The 25,452-nt window shown below is 36.3% G+C and overlaps 1 protein-coding gene across 2 annotated transcripts in view; it reads left to right on the forward strand.

Annotated features, from left to right (window-relative positions):
* The window catches only part of LOC150102729 (uncharacterized), a 253,287-nt gene that overhangs the window by 34,081 nt on the left and 193,754 nt on the right, over nucleotides 1–25,452 (forward strand). For both annotated transcript variants that reach the window (XM_090399201.1, XM_090399202.1), the window contains exons 2-3: nucleotides 12,601–12,695; nucleotides 18,109–18,213. In XM_090399201.1, the coding sequence (XP_090255327.1) occupies nucleotides 12,601–12,695; nucleotides 18,109–18,213 (200 nt within the window). The remainder of the gene's footprint in view (nucleotides 1–12,600; nucleotides 12,696–18,108; nucleotides 18,214–25,452) is intronic.

Consider the following 25,452-nt stretch of genomic DNA (forward strand, 5'->3'; position numbering starts at 1 on the left):
GAAGGTTTTAGGTGACACACCTTGGATGTTGAAAGATATTGGTATTCTGATAAAAAAAACTGCGATAAATTGTGTAAGATCGCTCTCAGTTAAGGCAAAGGTAGGTTTCGGTTCATTGAAAGAATTATATTTTGTAGTTAGCCTATTTCTATTTTTTTTTGTAGTTAGCTTATTTCTATTTTATTTTGTAACTAGCTTATAAACAACAAGTGTTTTACGTTTTCTTTCTTAACTATTATAATTTCTGCATAGTCGCATGATATTATTATCAATATTATATGATACAAACTTATAAATATGTGCTTTATATATTATAAACTTAAAGTTTTCATTTGACTTCTGTGTGAAATTTGTTTATTCATGCATCCCAAGTCTCTCGACTGAGTAATACAAGTTCTAAACACATTTAATACCGCTTTAACAGAAAATATAATTCGCAGCATTAAATATTGAATTTATCTGAGTAAATAATGAAAACATTTTTATAGTTGCAATAAATTCAGTAAATTTTGTTCATCATCATCATCATCAAATTCCTGCCATGTACCCTCAAGGGGTGTACAGGATATGACAGTACTACATGAAAAAATTACATCATTATTAACTTCCTATCTACAATTTTCCTGTAAATTATGTTAAATAATGCAAATAGTAACAACTTACGATGACGTCGCAACAAAACCTACTAAATAGCTGCTATTTAGTAGCATGATAGAGAGTAAAACGTAACAAGGTTGCTACGAACGTACCGGTAATAAATCTGGCAACCCTGCTGAAAGAAGTAGTTGGTAGTCTTGCATGGTCTGCCACTTTAGTAATTTGAATTGCTGGTGTATAATTCATTTCCAGTAATTGTTATATCTTATTAATTATTACCGCTATATGTAATTGTGCTCTTTTTTTTAATTTGTGAACCCTTTTACAATGGCAGCTAGTACTAATAAAAAACTAAAATTATCACAGAAAGGAAGTGGAAGAAATTTCCAAGATGCCTGGACTGAACAATGTGGTGTTATTGATAGAGGCGATAAAGTTCTCTGTAAATTGTGTGGTGAGCTGTCTGTGAGTAGAACTTGGAATGTAAGAAGACATTTTGAAACTAAGCACAAATGGCTCCTAGAAAAAACTTTTGAAGAACGCAAAGGATACATATCGCAACATCTAAAACTGGCAGAATCGCAATCAGGGACTTTAATTAAATTTGTTTCAGGACCTTCAAATTTAGTAGCTGCAATTTACAGTATTTCACATACTATTGTTGAACATGGGAAACCACTTAGTGATGGTGATTATATTAAAGAAGCTTTCGTAAAGTGTGCACCATTTTTATTTGAGGACTGTCATAATAAGGAAGCTATTGTAAAGCACATGAAAGAGTTACCATTAAGTAGGAATACTATTAAAACAGAGTTATATCAATGAATTGAAAGTTTATTTTTCACTTAGTTAGAGTTAATAAATTTAGTTTAATCCTTTATCCAAGTGTGAGCAAACAAAGTTTGCACCTGAAAGTATCTTCAGGACTGGGGTAAGGTGATACAATACCAGGGCACTCCTTGCAAAGGTGGAGCAAGATACCAACACTCCTATCTCAGTATCTCCCATAATGCAAAACACATCTCCTTGCAGATATGTCTAATGTTATGCATTAAGGGAAGGGCCACAACCCAGACTAGTTTCGACCTTTATTGAGGTCTCTTCAGTGGGAGCCAGGCCCAAGTGGAGATACCAGGCAGAAGCATTAGCAGGTCATCTCTACCTATAGGAGTTGTCAAATGGTGTGCCACCCTTTTTTAATAAATTACTCTGAATTTAGAGAAAGCCCTGGTGTTGTACCACCTTACCCCAGTCCTGAAGATACTTTTAGGTGCAAACTTTGTTTGCTCACACTTGGATAAAGGATTAAACTAAATTTATTATACTCTAACCAAGTGAAAAATAAACTTTCAACATCTTTCTCTAAATCCAGAGTAATTTATTAAAAAAGGGTGGCACACCATTTGGCAACTCCTATAGGTAGAGATGACCTGCTAAATGCTTCTGCCTGGTATCTCCACTTGGGCCTGGCTCCCACTGAAGAGACCTCAATAAAGGTTGAAACTAGTCTGGGTTGTGGCCCTTCCCTTAATGCATAACATTAGACATATCCGCAAGGAGATGTGTTTTGGTAGCTTGCTCCACCTTTGCATGGAGTGCCCTGGTGTTGTACCACCTTACCCCAGTCCTGAAGATACTTTCAGGAGCAAACTTTGTTTGCTCACACTTGGATAAAGGATTAAACTAAATTTATTATATATCAATGAATGCTAGTATAGAAAATCAAATACAACAAGACTTGAACTCATGCCATTGTTTTTCCATTTATCTCGATGAAACTACAGATATTATGTCATCAGCTCGATTGGCTATTATTGCAAGGTATATTCCCGGTGATTTTATGCACAAGGAATTGATAAAGTTAGAAAATTTACTTCAAAACACGATGGGTAAAGACATGTGACTGTGTTGTTAAAGTGTTCATGAGAAACAGATTTATCGAAAATATTTTCGATTACAACTGATGGTGCGCATAATATGGTTGGCTGTAATGTCAGTTTTATCAAACAATTTACAGAATATGTTGGTCATCCAATGGTTTGTTTCCATTGTATTATACATCAGGAAACACTGTGTGCGAAATCAGGCTTAAAGGATTTGGATGATGTGATGAGAATTGTGACAAAGGTAACTAATTTTATTGCTGCCAGGGCTTTAAACAAGCGAGAATTTAATTCACTTTTAAGTGAAGTTGAATCAGTGTAATGGTCTATTAATGTACAATAATATTCGATGGTTGAGTCGTGGCCAAGTACTTGAACGGTTTGATTGTTTAAATGAAATTAAATTATATTTAAATATGAACGTCATGGAGCACGAATTTTCTCAGTTGAACGATTCTGCTTGGCGCTCAGTAAGCTGATGTTTTTCACAGATTTTTCATTGCACCTGAATGAATTTAATATGCAATTGCAAGGTTTCGGAAAATCTGTCAATGTTATGTTTGGCACGATCAAGAGCTTTGAGAATAAACCCAAAATATTTTAACTTGATTTAGAAAATAACAGTTTTAAGTATTTCCCAAGAATGGAATTTTTTTTTAACGAAACCAACCCCAAAAATCGTGAACATTTCAACCAGTCTATCGAAGTTCTAAAGTCAGTAACTGAACAGTTTTCTTCTAGATATGAGCAATTTCGAATGTTGGAAAAAAAATCCAATTCATAAAGTATCCTGATGAAACAGAATTCATGGATCTTGAATGTAGATGGCTTTGAGTGGTTGGATTTAAAAGATCTAGAAATGCAACTAGCCGACTTCCAGTGTAATCCTATCTGGAAAAGAAAGTTTATTGCTCTTAGAAATGAATTAGAAGAACTTGAGCGGAAACGTCAGACTGTGAAATTTAAGTGTGTGGAATAGCCTTTCCGAAAACTTTCAGGCTCTTAAAATCTTTGCTCTTAAAAGCTCTTCTAACAATTTTCTCTTCTACATACTTTTGTGAAACTCTATTTTCTGCCTTAAATAATATCAAATCGAAAGGAAGAAATAGATTGCGCAATGATTTGAGCTCTGCCTGTGTAGCATTAAAATGTACACTATAGCCTTTCTATAAAGCAAATTTCTACCAGTACTCAGCAACAGAAAAGTCATTAAATGTAATGTAAGTTTGTAATTTCACTCTATTAAATTAATTGTATAATATGAATTCATAGATTTTATATCAATGTCCTATTAAATAAATAGCCTAATATGATATGTATAAGTCACCATCTATGATTATGTAATTAAATTTATAATGCATGTACGCAAGTGGCACATCAACAATGTCAATATTTATAAAAAAAAAGATGTTTGACACACCTGGGTAAAAAGGTTCGCCATCACTGCTATAGACCAATCAGTATCTCAGGAGTGATGGTAAAAGTATTGGAAAAGTTGATTCAAGTTTGAATTCAGGAATGGGTGGATAAGAATAGGATATATATATAATTAATTTTTTAACTTGGGGATACTGTATATTAGGGTTACCAAGTAATTTATACACACACACACACACACACACACACACACACACACACACACACACACACACACACACACACACACACACACACACACACACACACACACACACACACACTATATGGGACAAATTATACTAGCGAAGAAATATGTTGTGTTTAATCTTTTACTCAAGTAAGCAAAGAAAGTTTGCACATGAAGTAGTTTCATGACTAGATTGCTTGTATATAGAAGTTCTTGATGTTACATGAAAAGCATCATATCCAGTAATGCAAAGCATACTTTTTCTCATGCATGTATATTAATATGCATTATAGGAAGGGTCACTACGAGACTAATTTTGACCTTTATTTAGGTCTCATGAGTGGAAGCCAGACCCAGAAAGACATCAAGGTTGAATTAATGCAGAAGTTATATATTATCCATGTACAAGTTGCAGAAAGATGTATCACCTTATTATTAAAGCATTCTGGGGTAGAGATTGTAGTTTTTTCAGTTGGTTACAAAGTAAATTGTGCAACATGAACTGTATTAATTCAACCTTGGTATCGTTCTGGATTTGGCTTCCTGAAACCTCAATAAAAGTTGAAACCAGTCTAGGCAGCGACCCTTTTCTTAATGTATTACTATTAATAATCCAAAAGGAAGTGTGCTTTGCATTATCAGATATTGAGGATTTGATGTGAAGTCAACAGTCTATATATACAAATAGCCTAGTTAGTACTTGGCATGCGAACTTTGTTTGCTTACAATTGGGTAAAGGATCAAACAAGAATATAATTTTTAGCATGTATAATTTGCATTGCGACCAAGTAAAAAATCTCCCTACAACCATTGCGAGCAGTATGGCTTTAGGGAGGCTTTTTGATCCTTGTGTAGGATGTCACGCTTTAGTAGTTTACAAACATTTTATTATTTAGTTATGGCTGAGTTGGATAAAGATAATGCCTATGCAATCATATTGCTGGATTTTGCAAAAGCAATTTGTCATGATACCACATGGAAATCTGTTGCCCTATTTTAAAGAAATAGTTATAGATATGAAACTGGTAATTATGGATATGAAGGCGGCTGATGGACAGATAGTAAAAAGCAATACATGGTGGAGCAGAATCCAAGAAAAAGCAGGTGATCATCTGTGTGCTGCAAAGCTCTGTGCTTGGACTAATTATTATTATTCGTGACACCTCCAAGGAGTCCGAAGACTCATCGTGGGAGGACACCCATTGTACAACTCTCCGTCTCCACCACTACACCGAACCTCTACTACCAATCATCTACATCAGCACTATCCACCGCCCACTACCACCACCGCAGCTAGTATTTTTTGTCTGTAAATTGCGTGTGTTCTGAAGGGCCAATTTGTCTGTATGCAGGATGAAAAACCTTTGTTTCGGGAGGAAAAACCCTGCTACCTCCATATGAAATTGGCTAACTCACCTTCGATTGAAAAAGTCCGTATACTGTTTATTTTGTACATAAATGGTATAGGAATTAATCTGAATCAGTTAAGCAAGACAGTTAAGAGCTTGCAGGATGATTTAAATTAGTATATGGGCAAAAGATAATGGGTACCAGTTTAATGTGAAAAACAGTGTTGTTATGCATTTTGGGATAAAAGGATTTCCAGCTGTGCAGGGATTTGACAGTGTTTGTGGATAGAGAACTGAAGATCACAGGGCATATTGCTAAATTAGTCACAGTAGTTCATAGGATTACTTGGTTATTGAATATGCTAGAAGCAGTAGTAAGTCATAATTCCTGTTTATAACGCCTTGATACATTCACATCTGGATTACTGTGCTTCTGGTAGATAGAAGCACAGTATACATTAGTTATTCATAACTATTATTTGGTTTGGAAATAACAACGTAATACTAAAATATTAATTATAAAAATTTCAGTTAATACTTTCCTATGTTTTGGAATCATCAGGGATTACAAAAAAAAAATGATATGTGCACACAGGCAGAACACTGGGCAAATGAGGTTGAAGAAAGGAACCAAAGTTGGGCCTGAAGTTCTAAACAGTATTTCCTTAGTGGGCTAAATTTGGGTAGTCTTGGCCATTGGGCTAAAGAATGGAGAATTAATGCTTCTCAAATTTGGGGCAGTCTCATACACCCAAATTTGTTGAGGTTTTTCATGGCTGAGGCAGATTCGAGGAACAGCCTTTCATACTTGTATTTGCTGTGGTGTAATAGAGTTGTCTTCTTCCAATGTAAATGTAACTAAGACTGGGAAGATTTCTAGTGGCTGCCCAAAGTATGGTCAGTAAGCTCTAAGTGACTGTATTGGTGGAACCAGATGTAGTCCTTGTGTTCAGAAATTCTAATATTGGCTGTCCTGCCTATTTGACCATAGTAGGACAATTTGCAACTGTCTTACTATGCTTGTGTCTGATCGCTTAGGTTTCTTAGGGAGGATGTGGTGCAGAGGATTCCGAAGTAAGTGAACAAGATGGTAAGTGGTCTGTAGAAATCTCCTGTGATAGATTGAGAGGGCATGGGGTTGTAAAAGTCAGTTGATAGACAGAAAAGAGTAGATATAATAAAAACATTTAAGTTCCTAAAAGAGTTTTATGGGATTGATACAATTGAAATATTTCAACACTTGGTTAGAAGGGATACTCCAAGAAGTCCTCCCTGGAAATTGAGTAAGAGTGTGTGGTTAGGAAGAAGCCTAGATTTTTCACATTTTAAATGAGTGGAATGGTTTGTCTGTTATTGATACAGTGTGTGAAATTAAAGGAAAGGTATGGTAGATATTGTATGGATAGTTTGGGTTCCCTGCAATTGTACTCCATGGAGATGCTTCAGTAATACTAATAAAGTATAAAACATGTCTCTTGTTTCAACAAGCTCATCTTTCTTTGTTTATTAGTAGTTGATGCACTTTTTTATATGGTTATACATATATTATTATTGTTCCGGGAAACTCCAAGGAGTCGACAGACTCATCAAGGGAGGCCCTAACATCATGTCTGGAACAACTATTCAACATTCACACAGTATCTATCATATCTTGCCTTGAACTCATTCACGGTCATAGCACCCACAACAGACTCTGGAAGCTTATTCCACTCATTCACTACTCTCCAAGTAAAAAACCTAGCTCTAACACCCTTGTCAACCATGCTCTTGCCCAGCTTCCATGCATGGCCCCTAGTCCTCCCACCACCAGTCATATTTTCAAAAATATCTTCTGGATCAATCTTATAAAAACCCTTCAGTAATTTGAATGTCTCAATCATATCACCCCTCCTTCGCCTATCGTCCAATTTCTGCAACCCACAAATCTTCAACCTATTCTCATAAGGTTCATTCCATAGACCTGCTATCATGTCACTTGTCTCTGGATCCTCTCCACTTCCTCCCCATCACGAAGAAACCCTGGTGCCCATAACTGGGCACAGAAGTCCAGATGGGGTCTTATCAAGGCTCGATACAGAGGAACAACAACTTGTTTGTCTCTGCATGTTAAAGTATTTTTCAGAAGCCAAGTGATTTGGTGAGCTGTTTTAGTCACTTTTGCAATGTGCCCCCTAAACTTCAACTCCCTATCCACCAGCACTCCCAAATCCCTGGCCTCATCAATCTCCTGGAGTACGGTTCCACCAATGCGATATACTGCTGCTATTCTTTTCACCCCAAAGTGCATAACCTTACACTTTGCTACATTAAACTGACATCCATTTTTCCTAGCCCAGTCCTCCAAACTATCCAAATCACCCTGTAAAATTTTGACATCCTGTGCACTCACAATTGCTCTACCCAACTTTGCATCATAAGCAAACAAGTGAACACTTCCTCTCAAATCCTTTCCAATATCATTGATGAACAAATTGAAAAGAAATGGTCCAAGAACAGAGCCCTGCGGCACTCCACTAGTCATAAGACGTCTTTTTGACTCCACTCCTGAATAAACCACTCTCTGGTATCTCTCCTTCAACCACCCTCCTATCCATCTCACCAAACCTATATCCATCCCCATCTGCTCCAGTTTACTGATTAGGGGTCCATGTGGTATCCTATCAAAGGCCTTGGCAAGGTCCAGTAGTATCACTGTAAACCCACTACCCCTATCCAGTTCAGCCGTCACTGTGTTATAAAATGTGAGCAAGTTACTGAGGCATGATCTACCCTTCACAAAACCATGTTGTCCCCCATACAATATCCCATTTTCATCTATCCAATCCTGTATTCTTTTCTTGACTAATTTCTCTAAGACCTTGACAATGATTCCTGATATGCTAATCGGTCGGTAATTTACAACAGCAGTCTTGGAACCACCTTTATGCAGTGGAACTATTTTCCCCTCCTTTCACCCGCTCGGGACTAACCCAGACCCGAGACTCAAATTAAAACAAAATGGTCAAGGGTACTGACAATTCTTTAGCTGCTTCTCGTACTACACGAGCTGGTATACCATCCAATCCCACAGATGTATTGACATTGAGGTTATGCAATAGACTACTCACCTCCACTTCATTCACCACAATTCCCGTATAATCTACTGGTTTATTTGTTTCTGCAATGTCACCACCTGGATGATATATTCTTGCAAAGTGCTCACTCAGTAACTCAACTATCTCAACTGATTCAGTTACCTCCCTACCATCGGCATTCTTTAAAATCAATCTGCCATGTACATTTTTCCTTTTACTTGCTACATATCTAAAAAACTGTTTAGGATTCTCTTTAGCCTGCATGGCCAATGTTCTTTCGTAATCCTTTTTTGCTTTTCTTACCACACTCGTCACTCTTCTGGCCTGCGCTTTATACCGTTCATGTGCCTGCCGGTCACCCTTCTCCTTAAATTCCCTCCATAGTTGTTTCTTTTGCAGCTCAAGCTTAATGGTGTTATTCATCCATTTAACCCCTACTTGATTTATTATTCGGACTCTAGGTATACAGTCAGCCATTGCTTCATGCAAGCACTTCTTAACTACCTCCCATGCACTATCAACTTCTAGTCCTTGCAGTTGTACATGCCATGGCACTGAACCAATCAAACTCCTAAGCTTGTCATACTTTCCAGCCCGATAATTCCACATGTACCCTGTCTTAATTGAAAATTCTACACCTTTATCCTCCTCCCAAGTTAAGACCCTATGATCACTCTCACCGATTGGTGGCAATGTGGTCATATTTGTTACAGCCAAATCCTCAGATGTAATTACTAGGTCAAGCACTCTCTGACCCCTAGTATTTTCCATTACATGCTGTCGCAGATAGTTATTCCTTAATAACTGCATAAAATCCATTTCCTTCCTCCCGTGTCTCCTCTCCTCACTCCAATCAATGCGACCATAGTTGAAATCTCCCATAATAATCACCCTCCTTCCACTCATTTCTTCTATTTGCTTGCACATACTGTCACCACCATCTTTTCCATCACCTGGTCTATAGCAGCACCCAATTGTATATTTAGTTCTGCTAGCCACAATCTCACACCAAATGGCCTAAAATGTGCTCTTTTCTCTATCCTGCAATTCAACTTCTATTCTCCTTGGCTGTAGCTCATCAGCTATCATCAACAGTACTCCTCCCCCATTTTATTCTCTCTGTCATTCCTGAACACACTATACCCATCACATTCAATCCCACTAGCTATATCATCTACAGTCAGCCATGTTTCACTAATACCAATAACCTGTGGTCTGGAAGTGCCAGCCATGGCCAGAAACTCTTCCTTCTTGTTCCTAATACTCCTAGTATTAGTGTACATGAATTTAAGACCCCCATTAGCCCCAACCCTACCTTGATGCCTTATATTAACTATCCCACTCTGGTTTGTTGTCCTTATATGCTCTAGCATATTATATTCATTCTTACATTCAACTGCCTCTCTAAGGACTGTATATCTACTCCCCCACCCCCCTTAACAAATCTAGTTTCCCTGAATTTGCACATCCACTACATTCAGCAACACTTTCTCAAAGTCTTCTTACACCGTAACCATTCAAATGCAAGCCATCCATCTTATATAGATACTTTGGCCCATCAAACTCTCTCCACTCGTCATACATAACCCACGCATAAAGTCATTCGCAATTATGGCCCTCCTTTTAAACATTTCACTGTCATACCGTGGCAAAAGACTAATCATTCTAACCCTCTCACTCTTTTCTTTTGCTACCTCAAACAATTCATTCAGGTCTTCTATCATTTCCATTTTATCTCCTTTCAAATCATTTGTACCTGCCACAACAATCATTTCTTTCACCCTTTCCTTTTGCTCTCTAATAGTCTCAGTTACATCCTTTATGGTCGCACCAGATTGGTACGATTTTGTCAAATCCTCTACTAACACACCTTGTACTAACGAGTCTCCATACAGCACTCTATCCTTCATTTTGTTCATGTTCACATTCATACGTCTATTTTTCCTGTCATACCTTTTATTATTGGTTGGTTCATTCAGTCGACTTTTGTTCATGCACTCTAGCTGCTGTTTTGCCCTTTCTATCGCACCATTCAACAACGCGATCTCACTCAATGCATCTATCTCATCTTTTTTATTCTCTGAGAAACCATTAATGCTATCATTCACACTCTCATAATTCTCATGTACAACCTTGCCGTTTGTTGTCATATCGCTATTTTCTTCATTCTGAAGTTTGACAAAAATATCACACTCACGATCCGAAATACACTTCAATTCCTCATTCTCCCTACATTTTCTACACACATTCAATCCTTTATTATCATCTATCCACATTCCGACCGCACTCCGCAAAGCATACATTTCACAGCTAGTATACTGACTCATTTCTTTTATACTACCATTCTTTGATAAAGATGGGGAACCATATATATATATATATACACACACACACACACACACACACACCATATTTTTCGATAGATAATGCGCACCTAATGTATAATGCGCACCCCCAACATTTTCATCACTCCTTTTGATGTATAGATAATACTCATGCACCAACTAGCAGTAGAGTTAGGAAGTACAGACAGAGGATGGAGGAATTCTTTAAAAGCACGTGCATTGCTAGTAGCAGTGGTCGATTATTCCGTACATCCTGTTTTAAAATATTTCATAAAGTAAATCATTATTTGTTTATTTTGTTATTAGATCTGAATTACCCATGGAACACAGAAGTACTTCTCGGAGAAATTCATACACGGTGCAGTTCAAGCTTGAAGTGGTAGAAGTAGCAAAGGAAAAAGGGAATTGTGAAGCTGGTAGATTGTTCAGTGTTGGAGAAAGTAGTGTTCGTGAATGGCAAAAAGCTGAAACAGTCCTGAAATGTTTACATATGAGGAAACGTGCTATGAGGTTTAGAAGGTGCTTGTGGCCAACCATAGAAAAAAAAAACTGTTTGATTGGATTGTTAGTGAAAGAGCTAAAGGTATGAGAATATCTACCGTCTGTATGTTGCAGGAATCGAAAAGAATTGCACAAAACAATAATATAAGGGATTTCAAGGCCTACCCATCCTAGGTTTTTGGATTTATGAAGAGAAACAATTTAAGTGTGTGCTTCTCCACTGGTGTTGGACAAAATTTGCCATGCGACTGGGAAGCAAAAGAAGCTAAATTTCATTTGTTTCTGAGAGAAAACTTTCTTGTCACTTTGGGAATATGGATGAGGTTCCCGTAAGTTTTGATATGCCTTATTCAAGGACTGTGAATCTGAAGGGAGCAAAAGAGGTTTCAGTTGCTACAACAGGGCATGAAAGGTCTAACTTTACTGTGGTTCTCTGTGTAATTGCAAATGGTTCCAAACTGCCACCGATGGTGATTTTCAAGAGAGACTGTTCCAAAGTTGTGATTCCAAAGATATTATTGTTACTGCTAATGATAAAGGTTGGATAAATTCTGAGGTTATGAAATTTTGGTTGGAGAATGTGTGCCGAAAGAGAAAAATGGCATTTTTCAACCCAAAATCTTTGTTAGTGTTGGATTCGTGTAGGGCGCACACGACAACAGAAGTTAAAACAATTGTAAGTATTCCAAATTGGCTGTCATTCCAGGTGGTTTAACAAAAAAAATCTCCAACCCCTTGATCTTGCAGTAAATAAACCATTCAAAGACAATTTGCAGGCTAAGTGGGAAGACTGGATGATGAATGGCATCCATGAATATAACAAAACAGGGCAGATGAAATGAATGTCATATAAAGATATAGTTATGTGGATTGTAGAAAATTGGGCTGCTGTAAGTGAACTGTTAGAAATGGTTTCATTAAAGCACAAGAGAATGCAGTGGTGTCCGGTGAAAATGATTATGAAGCTGAAGAAATACCAAACAAAATTTTTAACGCAATTGATTCTTTCAATATTGAGTCTGATAAGAATTTTTTGTATTTGAATAGTGTAATGTTCAATAAATATTAAGTAATACTTCTACCTTAGTTTTGTTATTACATTTGATTTACCTCTCATACCTTTCTAATTTATACCGCACATGTTCATTTTTAATGAATTTAGACTTTTTTGTATAGATAACGTGTGCGTTATCTATCGAAAAATACGTTATATAATTACAGTACTTATTATGTTCAAACTTCTAGAAAGATGTATGTTTTGCAAGACTGCTGTAAATGATGAAGTCAACCTGGGAAGATTTCTGCATTATGGAAAAATATCACTTCATTATTTCTGCATGGTATGTTTTATTATTATTATTATTATTATTATTATTATTATAGTTAATGTTATTGTGATATCTTTTGTATACTCTTCATCTTCCTACCCTCCCTAAAAATAAAAAAAAAGTAAATAAGGCCAAAAAATATTTTTTAAGAATCTTTGAAATTTGTCTTAATACTAAATTCTTGGTAAGAATCATCATCTGCCATGACTTTATTATCTACCTGTGGATGTGGCAGAGCAGAAGAATTTCACATGCTTTAGTGTATTTTTTGTTTAGTGAGCCTATGCAGACATTTATTGGAACTAACTGAACTTCAGTTTTAAATATTTAGCAGTATTGTCACTGTGAACTCCCACCTAATGAACATGGGACACGGTGACAATACTGCTAAATATTTAAAACTGAAGTTCAGTTTACACTCTGCACTGTCATCTATTTCATCTAACAAAGTTTGATTGCATAATGAAATCATCAAATTGAAGGGAATTGTGATTTTACTTAAACAATCAGTCATCTGAGGTGTTGTCATTCAAAGTGAGTTTATTATGGTATGGGTGATCACTGCCAGACAGGTACCATCGTGACTGGTCACGATGGTACTCCAGAGGCTCAGCTTCCAAACAAAGTTTGTGCTACGTCTTGGTGGGGAGACAGCTGACTGTAGACTGGATAGGAACAGAGACAAGTTACCTATCCTTTGGATGGCAAGAGTGATAATATTAATGATGTTTCACAGCTCCTCTAGTTAGATGTACTACGGCTAATCCTCTCCCAAGATGATTCATTGTCTTGGCAGAAATGCCCCCCCCCCCCCCGCCAATTAAAAAAACAGTTTGTCATTACTCTGCTATCTGTGTCTAAAATGACAGTAACAGACATGACAACAAAGAGCAAACACTGATATGCACTAGTGAGGGAGATCACTCATTATACTCTGAAGTATACCAAAGGTGTAAGGATGAAAAGGAGATCCAAAAAAAGAAAAACTGAATAGTATATCACTTATCAAGAGCAGAAGAGGCAGTCTCCACAAAAGTAGCAACATCTAGTAAACCCTCTTATGCTGAGAAGGCAACTGTTAAAAAAGTGTCAACAGAGTTCCTAACTGTATGTTGATCCTGCTTTCTCACAACTACAACATCCATCCCTGAATGGTGAATCAAAAAGAAAAATTGATAAGGACTTGTTCCTTAAGGCATCAAAAATGGTCCCACTACATGAAAATCCAATTGTTATTAAAAAATAAAATAATGGAATATGCACCAAAGAGGATCAAAGATGTTCCTCCAGATCTGTTAATAGATGGCATGGAAACATCCATTCCTCCAAAGAAGATAAATCAGTTATTAATTATACCTAGTGTCTTAGAGGGGTTCCGGTTTGATGATATTGTGGATGTTTTTTTTAATGAAGAATAAATGATTGACCGTGGCTGACCACAATTCTCCAAAAAGGAAAAATCCAAGGCTAATGAAAACAAAGCCTCTCAACATAGGAAGACAGATGATACCACCAAAAAAGAAATAATGAGAACATTTTTATGGAGTCATGGATTCCATTAAAACATTGACAACATCAAAGCTCTCTGCAAAAGTATAAAGCAATATGCTTCTGCCTGCAGGAAACATTCCCGAAGCATGCTTATGAATTCTGAACACCTACGAGTGCGAGTGAAGTATGCAGGTATCTATTCTAGGAAACGTGAGGTCATAGTCAAGGTCAATGCGATGCGCTGCAACCCAGCATGCCTGTAGTGTGTGCTGTCGCATTTTTGCGATGTGATACAGCCTGCTATGCTGATAGTGTGTGCTTAGCTTTACATTGAATATGAGACTGATGATACTCGACTCTAACCAAGGTGTTCCGTTAAAACTTCAGGATTGGTGAAGTGTTCCATTGTAGGAAAAGTTTAAGAAACCCTGACCTAGATGACCACCCTGCCTATAAAAAAAAAAAAAAAAAAAAAATAGGGATTGGGAGACTAGAAACATTGCTTTCATCTTTTCATTTACACTGCATTTAAAATTAATTTACAATTTTATTTCACTCATTGCATTACATTTGTATGTTTCTGAATTTCAGCACAGTTTTGTTAAGGAAAAATAATTACAGTAAATCACATTTAACAAATGACCAGAGGCACATATTTATTGTTTTATAGTCTGTCTCTCTGAACAAGTCCCATAGAAAGATTGCATAACCAAATCTTATTATCCAGAATGATGTTTGACAGTTAGAGCACTTTTTGAGTCAGTAGTACAAAATCTTATGCTGCTCAAAGTTCAATATGGCAAAACAGTATTTTTTCATGTATAATTTTATTCCCACTGGGTTACTTTTCATATTCTTTTGAAGTTTTCTTTTCATATTCTCTTCACAATTAACAGTGTGAACAGCAGCACCAGTCACAAAATGTTGGAAAATCGGTTGTATCATGATGATTTGTCTCAGGATTAGATGTCATATCCATTATTGTTTAAGAGATACTTGTGCCATGAGAGGTTTCTTTAAATTAACATAAAAAAAAAACACAAGGGATAAGTAATGCTATTTATTTAAGGCCATTTATTTCAGCCTGAATATTACAGACCATCATCAGTGGCAACAATAGTAAAATACAAAGGAGAATGAGAACAATGGATTGATTTGAAACAGTAAGAGCCATGCGATGTTATATGTAAAACAATGCAATTGGTACACTGGTGTCTAAAAGCTATGTGCATCATCATCATCATCTTTTATTTACCTTAAGTTTTATATAAAGCAAACAGAGAGACAAGGGAGTCAGTGAGTAAAATTTACATGTGACGTGGTTATTTCTCACATAGAGTCCTATTTTGTGCAAGTATGTAAATGTCCTCGACAGTTAGTGGGTTGTTGGGAGATATGATATGATTAATATATTGATAAAACTGTTGTCTAGGTCTCCCCCCTCCCCCTTTTCCCGATGGGAGGATCATAAAGGAGGAGCGCCTCATGATAAGGAGCAATGGGGTGCCTCAGCTGATTTCCAATCCAGTCCAATCGATGTGCATATGAAAAAAAATTCATAACTACAGCCAAATATAGACATAAATTTATTGCCAGTGTATTAATAAATTACATTACACAAAAAATGTGTTATAAATTTTGTACAAATTAAATTGCAATATGATTTTGGCAAAACAAATTTCCTAAGGATGTATTTAAGGAACTAATGTTCAGTGCTTGAAAACTATGCAGAGAGACATTTCAGCATGGAATATGTCCATCCCGAACTGCAATGCAGCTCTCACAACCTTGTATCATGCTTGGCACCAAGTGATGCAGAAGTTCTTGGAGCAAATTGGCCCACTCCTTCAGAGCAAGGATAAGGCTTTGTTTTCTGGAGGGAAATTTTGAGTAGCAGTGTGTTTCCCTGTTGCATCCCCAGACGTGTTCTGTGGGTCTTTAGATCTGGGAAGCATGCTGGTCACTCATTTCAATTAATATCCTTGGTCTCTAGAAGTATCTCCATGCTCATGTACGATATGGTCTGGCATTGTCATCCATAAAAAATGAATTCTTTGCCTACAGCACCATAGAACAATAGAACATGATGTTGAAGAACTTGATTGCAATATTGTTTACTAGTCATAGTCCCTTTTTCCAGTGTAGCTCAGTTCATCCATTAAGCATAATGGATGCACTCTGACCCCAGCACTGCTGTATCTGTCTCTTTCAAGAACATTCTCATTATGGTAAGCAGTACTGCTTTCATTCCAGATCAAATGTTGTCTAGAATTAGCTCATGTACGATATGGTCTGGCATTGTCATCCATAAAAAATGAATTCTTTGCCTACAGCACCATAGAACAATAGAACATGATGTTGAAGAACTTGGTTGCAATATTGTTTACCAGTCATAGTCCCTTTTTCCAGTGTAGCTCAGTTCATCCATTAAGCATAATGGATGCACTCTGACCCCAGCACTGCTGTATCTGTCTCTTTCAAGAACATTCTCATTATGGTAAGCAGTACTGCTTTCATTCCAGATCAAATGTTGTCTAGAATTAGAAAAACTAAAACGACTCTCATCTGTAAATAGTACATTAGCTCTTGGTGTCTTGTCCAGTTGTTATGGATACAACATCACTGAACATGTGGTCTATGATGAGTTGTGGATAAAAGGATGCAGACTACAAGTAGGTCTGTAATGCCCTTTGGCTGTATAGGCCTTCTTGTCACAGACGTCTTGCTACAGTTCGTCAAGATATCTGCATACCTGTGCTTGAATGGAGCAGACTTGCAAGCTGACCTGCCATGGTGCATCGATTACGTTTTGCTGTTACGACCAAAAATCTTGATTCATTCTTTGTGGTAGAATGAGGATGACCTCTTAGCAAACATCTGGAACACATTCCTTTGGTTTTAAAATGCTGCCCAGAGCCTGGATAGAAGGCTATGTGGGATTCCAAACTCTGACATAATCAGTTAATTTGCATCCTCCTCCTAATGCGTAAAATCACTTAGATGATGTCTTTGAGGCATTACAATACATCCATGTTTATAACTTTATTCCATCACGAAAAGAGCTTCCTTCAAACACAATTCACTTAGCATAGCCCTTTGTCTTTTAACTTTTTGAGTGCTACCACATAATCCCTTTGTGCACAGTTCAAAAATTTGAATGTGTACCTGCTTTCTATTTGAAAACATCAGTTATACAAATTGTCACAATCTGATTCATATGAATTTACAGTTGTAATCTTCAGAAAGAGTGTAGGTTTTGGATGCCAGTGTATAAATAAGGAAATATTGCAGTAAAAAAAAAAAATTATTGATGAGTGATTAAAATAAGACTTTCCCATGTCTTAGAGAGAGGCATTTGTTCTGATTTAAGTTTGGACAGTGAAGTAATGCTTCAGTTAATCTGAAAAATCTGGCTTGGCACAGCACGGAATAGTTACAGATCATAAGATTTTATGGTCTGAAACATGCTTACTTCATCGATGTTGGTATAAATTTGAACACTTGTTTAAAGTAAGCACTGAGGTTTTACTTCACCATCCAAACTGAAATCAGAATCACTGCCTCTCTCTATCTGAGATATGGGTAAGGCTTATTTTAATCACACATCGATAATTTTTTTTTTTTTAAATAGCTGATATGGATTATCAATATTTCCTCAGTTACACCATTGCATTGTTTTATGTATAACATCACGCAGTTCTTACTTTTCAAATCAATCCATTGTGCGCATTCTACTTTGTAATTAACTATTGACACCATTGATGATGGCCTATAATATTCAGGCTGAATACATGGCCTTTAAATAAATAGTATTACTTATCTGTTGTGTTTTTTCGCCAAAGGCAAAATGACATTTTGATATTAATATTATATATTTAGTCTAAGTAATCCTTGTTAATTTAGCTGGTACTCTATCTTTTATCATTTCATTTAGCTTCTTTCAAGTGGACTTATGCAAAAAGGTGATCCAGAACAAGATGGAATTTTGGGATTTCTGCCACAAGATGTTAAGAAAGAAATTTCACGTGGTAAAAAAATTGTAAGTTATGGGTGGTATAATTAATATGATATTGTTTAATAATTCTAGGCGGATTATTTAATAATTATTAAATTATTAAATAATTTAATAATTATTTAATAATTTGCAATGTATTTCAGTTATAGTTAATATTCATTTTATTCACAGGCCAAGTAAGCTTTATTTCATGAGTTGAAATATAGGTCTTCTCCAGTGTTATTACTTCATTATTAATACAAAACATTTGCCATTTGTACTTCATTTTGGTCAGGTCATTTTCACACATATCAACATTAAGACTTCCGTGCTAATTATTATTTCATTCTACCACCAGGAAACCAAGTTTATCATGGGTGGCTAATGGCATAATCTTCACTTACATTTTTCTTAAAAAAATGTTCTAGATTACTTTTTTTTTTTAGAGGAAAAACTAGAACACCCTGAGAAAATCTGACTCAAATTCAAACACTTCAGCCATATATACTGGCTGATGTCATTGCAGGAACAAATGAAATATGCAATCATCGTACTTAATTTTACCCAGCAAGATGAAGAAGGCTGTTCTTGGTCGGATTCATGTTTCCCTTGTGCATTCCACTGCATTCTTTAATTTATATACAAATACAGGAATACCTTGTATAGCACGGTTTTGACCAACGCGGGTTTTGGTCTAATGCGGTTTTTATTATTACACTTATCATTATTACACTAACATTGTCAACACTGACCGGCGACTCCCGGGCACCGCAAGTGACAGTCGAGAGCCACGTTTATGCAGTAGTTATTAGATTGGCTCTCACATAGACACATTCTTTCCCTGAGGCATTTTATTATTTACGTTAATATTAATATTTAATATTTTTTATTATTTAAATATGAGTGAAAAGAGACAAAACAAAGAAGACACTGTTGGAGTAACAAAAAAATGCAAGTGGTTGACATTAGAGAAGAAACTTGAAATTATAAAATGTCATAAGAATGGCGCTTCATTTGCTAAAATAGCACGTGAGAATTCAATGAATGAGTCATCTGTACGAACAATTATTCAGAGCAAAGAAAAGATTAAACAACATGGAATGAGCACTGCTTCTTATATGTCAAAAGTGATTACGAAAAATCGATCTTCTACAATGAAAAATATGGAACGCCTTCTAATGATCTGGATTGAAGATTGTAATCAGAAAAATATTCCTTTGAGTCAAATGATAATCCAGGCAAGAGCAACAAGTCTATATGACAAAATAAAAGAAAATGAAAGCGAAAATGAAGGAGGTACAACCAGTGAAACTTTTATAGCAAGTTGCAGGTGGTTCTACAATTTCAAAAAGCGTATGGGACTCCATAACGTAAAAATCCAAGGTGAAAGCAAAAGTGCTGACACTAAAACTTCAGAATTATTTCCCAATGAATCGAAGGAGCCTATTGATAAGGAAGGCTATACAGATGATCAAATTTTTAACGCTAACGAGACTGGCTTGTTCTGGAAAAGAATGCCATCGCGCACATTTCTAGCAGAGAAGGAAAAAACACAAGCTGGGTGTAAAGTGTCAAAAGACTGATTGACACTTTTACTAGGAGGTAATGCATCAGGTGATTTAAAATTGAAGCCACTGTTAGTTACAGAGTGGAAAACCCAAGCGCTCTTAAGGGCTTTACAAAGAACAATTTACCTGTTCATTGGCGTTCGATTAAAAAAGCTTGGGTGACTCATTCAATTTTCGAAGACTAGTTTAAAACTTATTTTTGCCTTGAAATTAAAAGCTATAAAAAGAATAATAAATTTAGTTTAATCCTTTATCCAAGTGTGAGCAAACAAAGTTTGCGCCTGAAAGTATCTTCAGGACTGGGTTAAGGTGGTACACACCAGGGCAACTCGTTGCAAAGGTGGAGCAAGCTACCAACACTCCTATCCTAGTATCTCCTATAATGCAAAACACATCTCCTTGCGGATATGTCTATTGTTATGCATTAAGGGAAGGGCCACTACCCAGACCGGTTTCGACCTTTATTGAGGTCTCTTCAGTGGGAGCCAGGCCCAAACTTTCAGGCACAAACTTTGTTTGCTCACACTTGGATAAAGGATTAAACTAAATTTATTATACTCTAACCAAGTGGAAAATAAACTTTCAACATCTTTCTCTAAATCCAGAGTAATTTATTAAAAAAGGGTGGCACACCAATTGGCAATTCCTATAGGTGGAGATGACCTGCAAATGCTTCTGCCTGATATCTCGACTTGGGCCTGGCTCCCACTGAAGAGACCTCAATAAAGGTCGAAACCGGTCTGGGTAGTGGCCCTTCCCTTAATGCATAACAATAGACATATCCGCAAGGAGATGTGTTTTGCATTATAGGAGATACTAGGATAGGAGTGTTGGTAGCTTGCTCCACCTTTGCAACGAGTTGCCCTGGTGTGTACCACCTTAACCCAGTCCTGAAGATACTTTCAGGCGCAAACTTTGTTTGCTCACACTTGGATAAAGGATTAAACTAAATTTATTATACTCTAACCAAGTGGAAAATAAACTTTCAACATCTTTCTCTAAATCCAGAGTAATTTATTAAAAAAGGGTGGCACACCAATTGGCAATTCCTATAGGTGGAGATGACCTGCAAATGCTTCTGCCTGATATCTCGACTTGGGCCTGGCTCCCACTGAAGAGACCTCAATAAAGGTCGAAACCGGTCTGGGTAGTGGCCCTTCCCTTAATGCATAACAATAGACATATCCGCAAGGAGATGTGTTTTGCATTATAGGAGATACTAGGATAGGAGTGTTGGTAGCTTGCTCCACCTTTGCAACGAGTTGCCCTGGTGTGTACCACCTTAACCCAGTCCTGAAGATACTTTCAGGCGCAAACTTTGTTTGCTCACACTTGGATAAAGGATTAAACTAAATTTATTATACTCTAACCAAGTGGAAAATAAACTTTCTATAAAAAGAATGATATTCCTTTCAAAATTTTGCTTTTATTAGACAATGTGCCAGGCCATCCCACTCTATTGACTGACTTAAACGAAAATGTCAAGATTCATTTTTTCCCTCCAAACACAACATCAATTCTGCAGCCGATGGATCAAAGCATTATCTCCACTTTCAAGGCTTACTATTTAAGACAAACTTTTCCTCAAGCTATTAAAGCTGCAGCAGAAGAAGATTCTTGGACTTTGAGTGAATTTTGGAAGAAATTTAACATAAAAGATCCCATTCAAAATATTTATGAATCTTGGCAAGAGGTGACTCAAAGCAACATGAGAGCCGTATGGCATAATATCTTGCTGCATTGTTCAAAGGACTTTGTTGCCTTTGCAACACAGAAAGAGGAAATCTCAACAGAAATTTTGCAGATGGGCAAAGATCTTGGTTTTACAAGTTTAGATTGTAACAATATGAACGAATGTATTGATTCTCATTCAAATGATCTGGATGATGAAACTCTTTTGGAGTTGGAACAGCAATGAGCCTATGAAGCAGAAGAAGACGAAGATGACCCCACTGATGTCATGGTTGAAGAATTTTCCTCTTCTGACCTTTCAACTTTTGTGAGAAAAATCGACGAAGCTTTCAACTTTCTCATAAATGCCGACCCGAATTTGGAAAGAAGCATCAAAGTGAGACAAAGTCTCAATAATGCCATCAAATACTACAGAGATCTAGTACTGGAAGAGACAAAGAAGACTGAGATGGTTCAACGAACACTAAAGACTACTTTAGTAAAAAGTAAATTACTGTATGCTAAAATTGATGCAATATTTGTTTTGTTTTCTGCAACTTTTATATCAGTTTAAAAGGATTTTATTTGTTATTTAGTTATTATTAGTTATTAGTTATTTTATTGGTTAATAAAAATAACAATTTTTTTTTCATTTTTAAACATTTTTATTATCCAAAATTTTTGTAATAAACAAATTAAATCGAAAACCTTTATAAATAGACCTCGAACAACGCGGTTTTGCATAGCTCGGACGCTTCTTGGAACCAATTAACTGCGCTATACAAGGTATTCCTGTACAATAAAAATAATATTGACATGTTGTTCATCATTGCTAATTACTTATCAGATGTCTTAGCAGCAAATTACTATTTTCCTTGATGTTCATTTAAACTACACAAAATTTATCAGAATGATAATAGTAAATATTTACGACACATCTCTTACCAGTTGATCACTGTTAATGATGAGCTATCTGGTATTTAAAAACACAGTACAGTATCAATAGTACTACCAACCATTAAACAGTACACTAGGAGACAATTTTACTTCTTTCAAACTTTTTACTGTTTAAGCTGATTGTAATAACATTAACTAATGTATATTTTTGCCTTTCTCTGAATTTTCCTTGGTCCTATTTGATTTTGTATACTTTTTTTTTTTTTTTCAATCTTTCTGAATCAACTTGCATTTGAACCAAAAAAAGCAGGAAGGTGATATTTCTCATCATCATCATCATCAAATTCCTGCCATGTACCCTCAAGGGGTGTACAGGATATGATAGTACTACATGAAAAAAATTACATCATTATTAATTTCCTATCTACAATTTTCCTCCAAATCAGTCTGTTACTTGTCAAGACTCCAACATTATGAGATCTTATATTTCTGTCGTCTAAGGCACTTTGTACCATATCAATCCACCTATATCTTGGTCTTCCTCTGGGTCGTTTTACTGCCAACCTGGCAGAGAACACTTGTTTTGCTAATCTTTCCTCACCCATTCTGTTTAAGGTGATATTTCTAGATGGCAAAAAAAGACGATGATATGAAGACTACATTGATACAAAGATTAGGGATGTAATCAAAGAAACAGTGACATATTATCTTTTCCAGTAGCCATACTTCTGGAGGCAACTAAGTCAGAGAGAAATTGTAACTAACTTCTCAAAAAGCAATTCTTTAAAAGTAGTTTTTTCTTGGGAAGTAGAGACTCAAGTTAGGGTTGGTTAGTTAGTTTCTTCCCCCCACCCCCTCCAATCACCTAGGATTTTCATAATTTAAAACAATAAAAACTGAACATCATCTGTCAAAGGGGAGTAGTTCATGATTTAAGATTTCTTTAAAAAAAAAGAAAAAAAGCTTAAATAATCATTTTCAATGATCTAAAGCAGGGGTCAGCAACTGGCAGGCCGCATGTGACCTAAACATGCATTTTTGGTGGCCCATAAAAGGTTGATCATACATGGCATGTGGCCAGTATGTTGAATTATTTAAATAATACATTTTATCATCATCATCATCAAATTCCTGCCATGTACCCTCAAGGGGTGTACAGGATATGATAGTACTACATGAAAAAAATTACATCATTACTAACTTCCTATCTACAATTTTCCTCCAAATCAGTCTGTTACTTGTCAAGACTCCAACATTATCAGATCTTATATTTCTATCGTCTAAGGCACTTTGTACCGTATCAATCCACCTATATCTTGGTCTTCCTCTGGGTCGTTTTGCTGCCAACCTGGCAGAGAACACTTGTTTTGCTAATCTTTCCTCGCCGATTCTGTTTAAGTGACCATACCACCTGAGATTAGCTTTGCTAATGCATTCCTCAGTGCCGACAATGTCAAGTTCTTTCCTAATATCCTCGTTTTTTATATGATATTGCCACTGATGCCATCTGTTCACATCTATAATCTTTCTCAGGACTCTCATATCTGTGGTCTCTAGTCTTTGGTCAAGTGTTTTACTTCTGACCCAGCTCTCAGATCCATAAGTTTATGGTAACTGGTTTGAACACTGTATTGTATACAGCTAATTTAGTGTATCGACTAATTTCTCTCTTATTCCATATGAATTTATTCAGTTGACTTCCCACCATACCAGCTTTGCTGATTCTGTTGTCTATTTCTATATTTAATTTACCATTTTCACTAAAAATCGTGCCTAAGTAGCTGAAATGTTTCACTTGTTCCACAGGTTCTCCATTCACAACACAGTTGACCTTTTCAATGATTCTGCCTTTGTCTTTGTCTTTTTATTGCTGACCTTCGTACCATATCTATTACAACAGCTATTCAATTTAGTCAGAGAATCTTGCAGACTTGTAGCGGATTTATTTAGAAGTATAACATCTGCATAAAGCAAAGAGCTGACATTAACATCTCCAATTTTGATATCATGTTTAATACCACTTTCCTTCATAATGTGATCCATATAGATAATGAATAAGAGAGGGGATAATGTACATCCTTGTCTCACACCAGATTTAACATTAAACCATCTTCCTGTACTTCCTTCAATTCTAACTGCTGACTTACAACTCAAATAAAGACTAATTATTGCTTGATATAATGCCCCATTGACACCATATAACTGTAGCGTATTCAATAGCTTCTCTCTTGGCACCTTGTCATATGCCTTTTCCAAATCGACAAAACTTAAATACAGATCTCTGTTATATTCCCATGCTTTCTCGACTATTTGTCGTAAAGTGAAGATCTGATCCTGAGAGCCTCTATTTGGCCTGAATCCAGCTTGATCTTCACCAAGCTTTTCTTCCACAATTCTTCTCAACCGTTTCTCAAGTATACTTGCATTGATCTTGCCAGGAACACTCATTAGGGAAATACCTCTGTAATTCTCACATTCAGTTTTATTTCCCTTTTTATATATGGGTACTATGAGAGCTCTACTCCAATCATCGGGAATTCGTCCCTCTGTCCAAGCTTTCTGAACTATGCAATGCAGCCACTGGAAAACTTTTATACCACCATATTTCAGCATTTCTGGTCGAATATCATCTACTCCTGCTGCCTTTCCACATTTCAAGCCTTTGATGGCTTTTCTACTTCAAGTATGGATATGTATTCCTGACTGCATGCCTGGTTAGTGTTTTTTACCACTGTGCTATCATCACTGCTTGTTTCATTTAGCAGTTTTTCAAAGTAATTACTCCATACTTCAAGGATATCTTTTTCTCCCGTTTTCATGTCACCTTTATCATCTCTAACTCCGTTTACAGCACTCTTTCCTCCATTCCTAAGCTTCTTCAGCAACCTCCAGAATATTTTGCCACCTTCTTGATATTTATTTTCTATGTTCTTGCCAAAGTCCTCCCATGACTTTTGTTTAGCTAGTTTTACACAGTGTTTAACATTCTTGCATTTTTAATGCAATAATTAATTTTAATACATTAATTAATAAGTTCAACATACTCCTTCAGAAGAAAGAAATACATAAAAAAAAACTAGATCATTCAAAAGTAGTTATTAATCTTTCTTCGAGAGTCCTAACAAAAGAGGAGAACAATCTTTTACTC

The sequence above is a fragment of the Typopeltis vanoorti genome, chromosome 10 (genome assembly GCF_054136105.1).
Source record: "Typopeltis vanoorti isolate ZY-2024b chromosome 10, IOZ_Tvanoo_1.0, whole genome shotgun sequence".
NCBI lineage: Eukaryota > Metazoa > Arthropoda > Arachnida > Uropygi > Thelyphonidae > Typopeltis > Typopeltis vanoorti.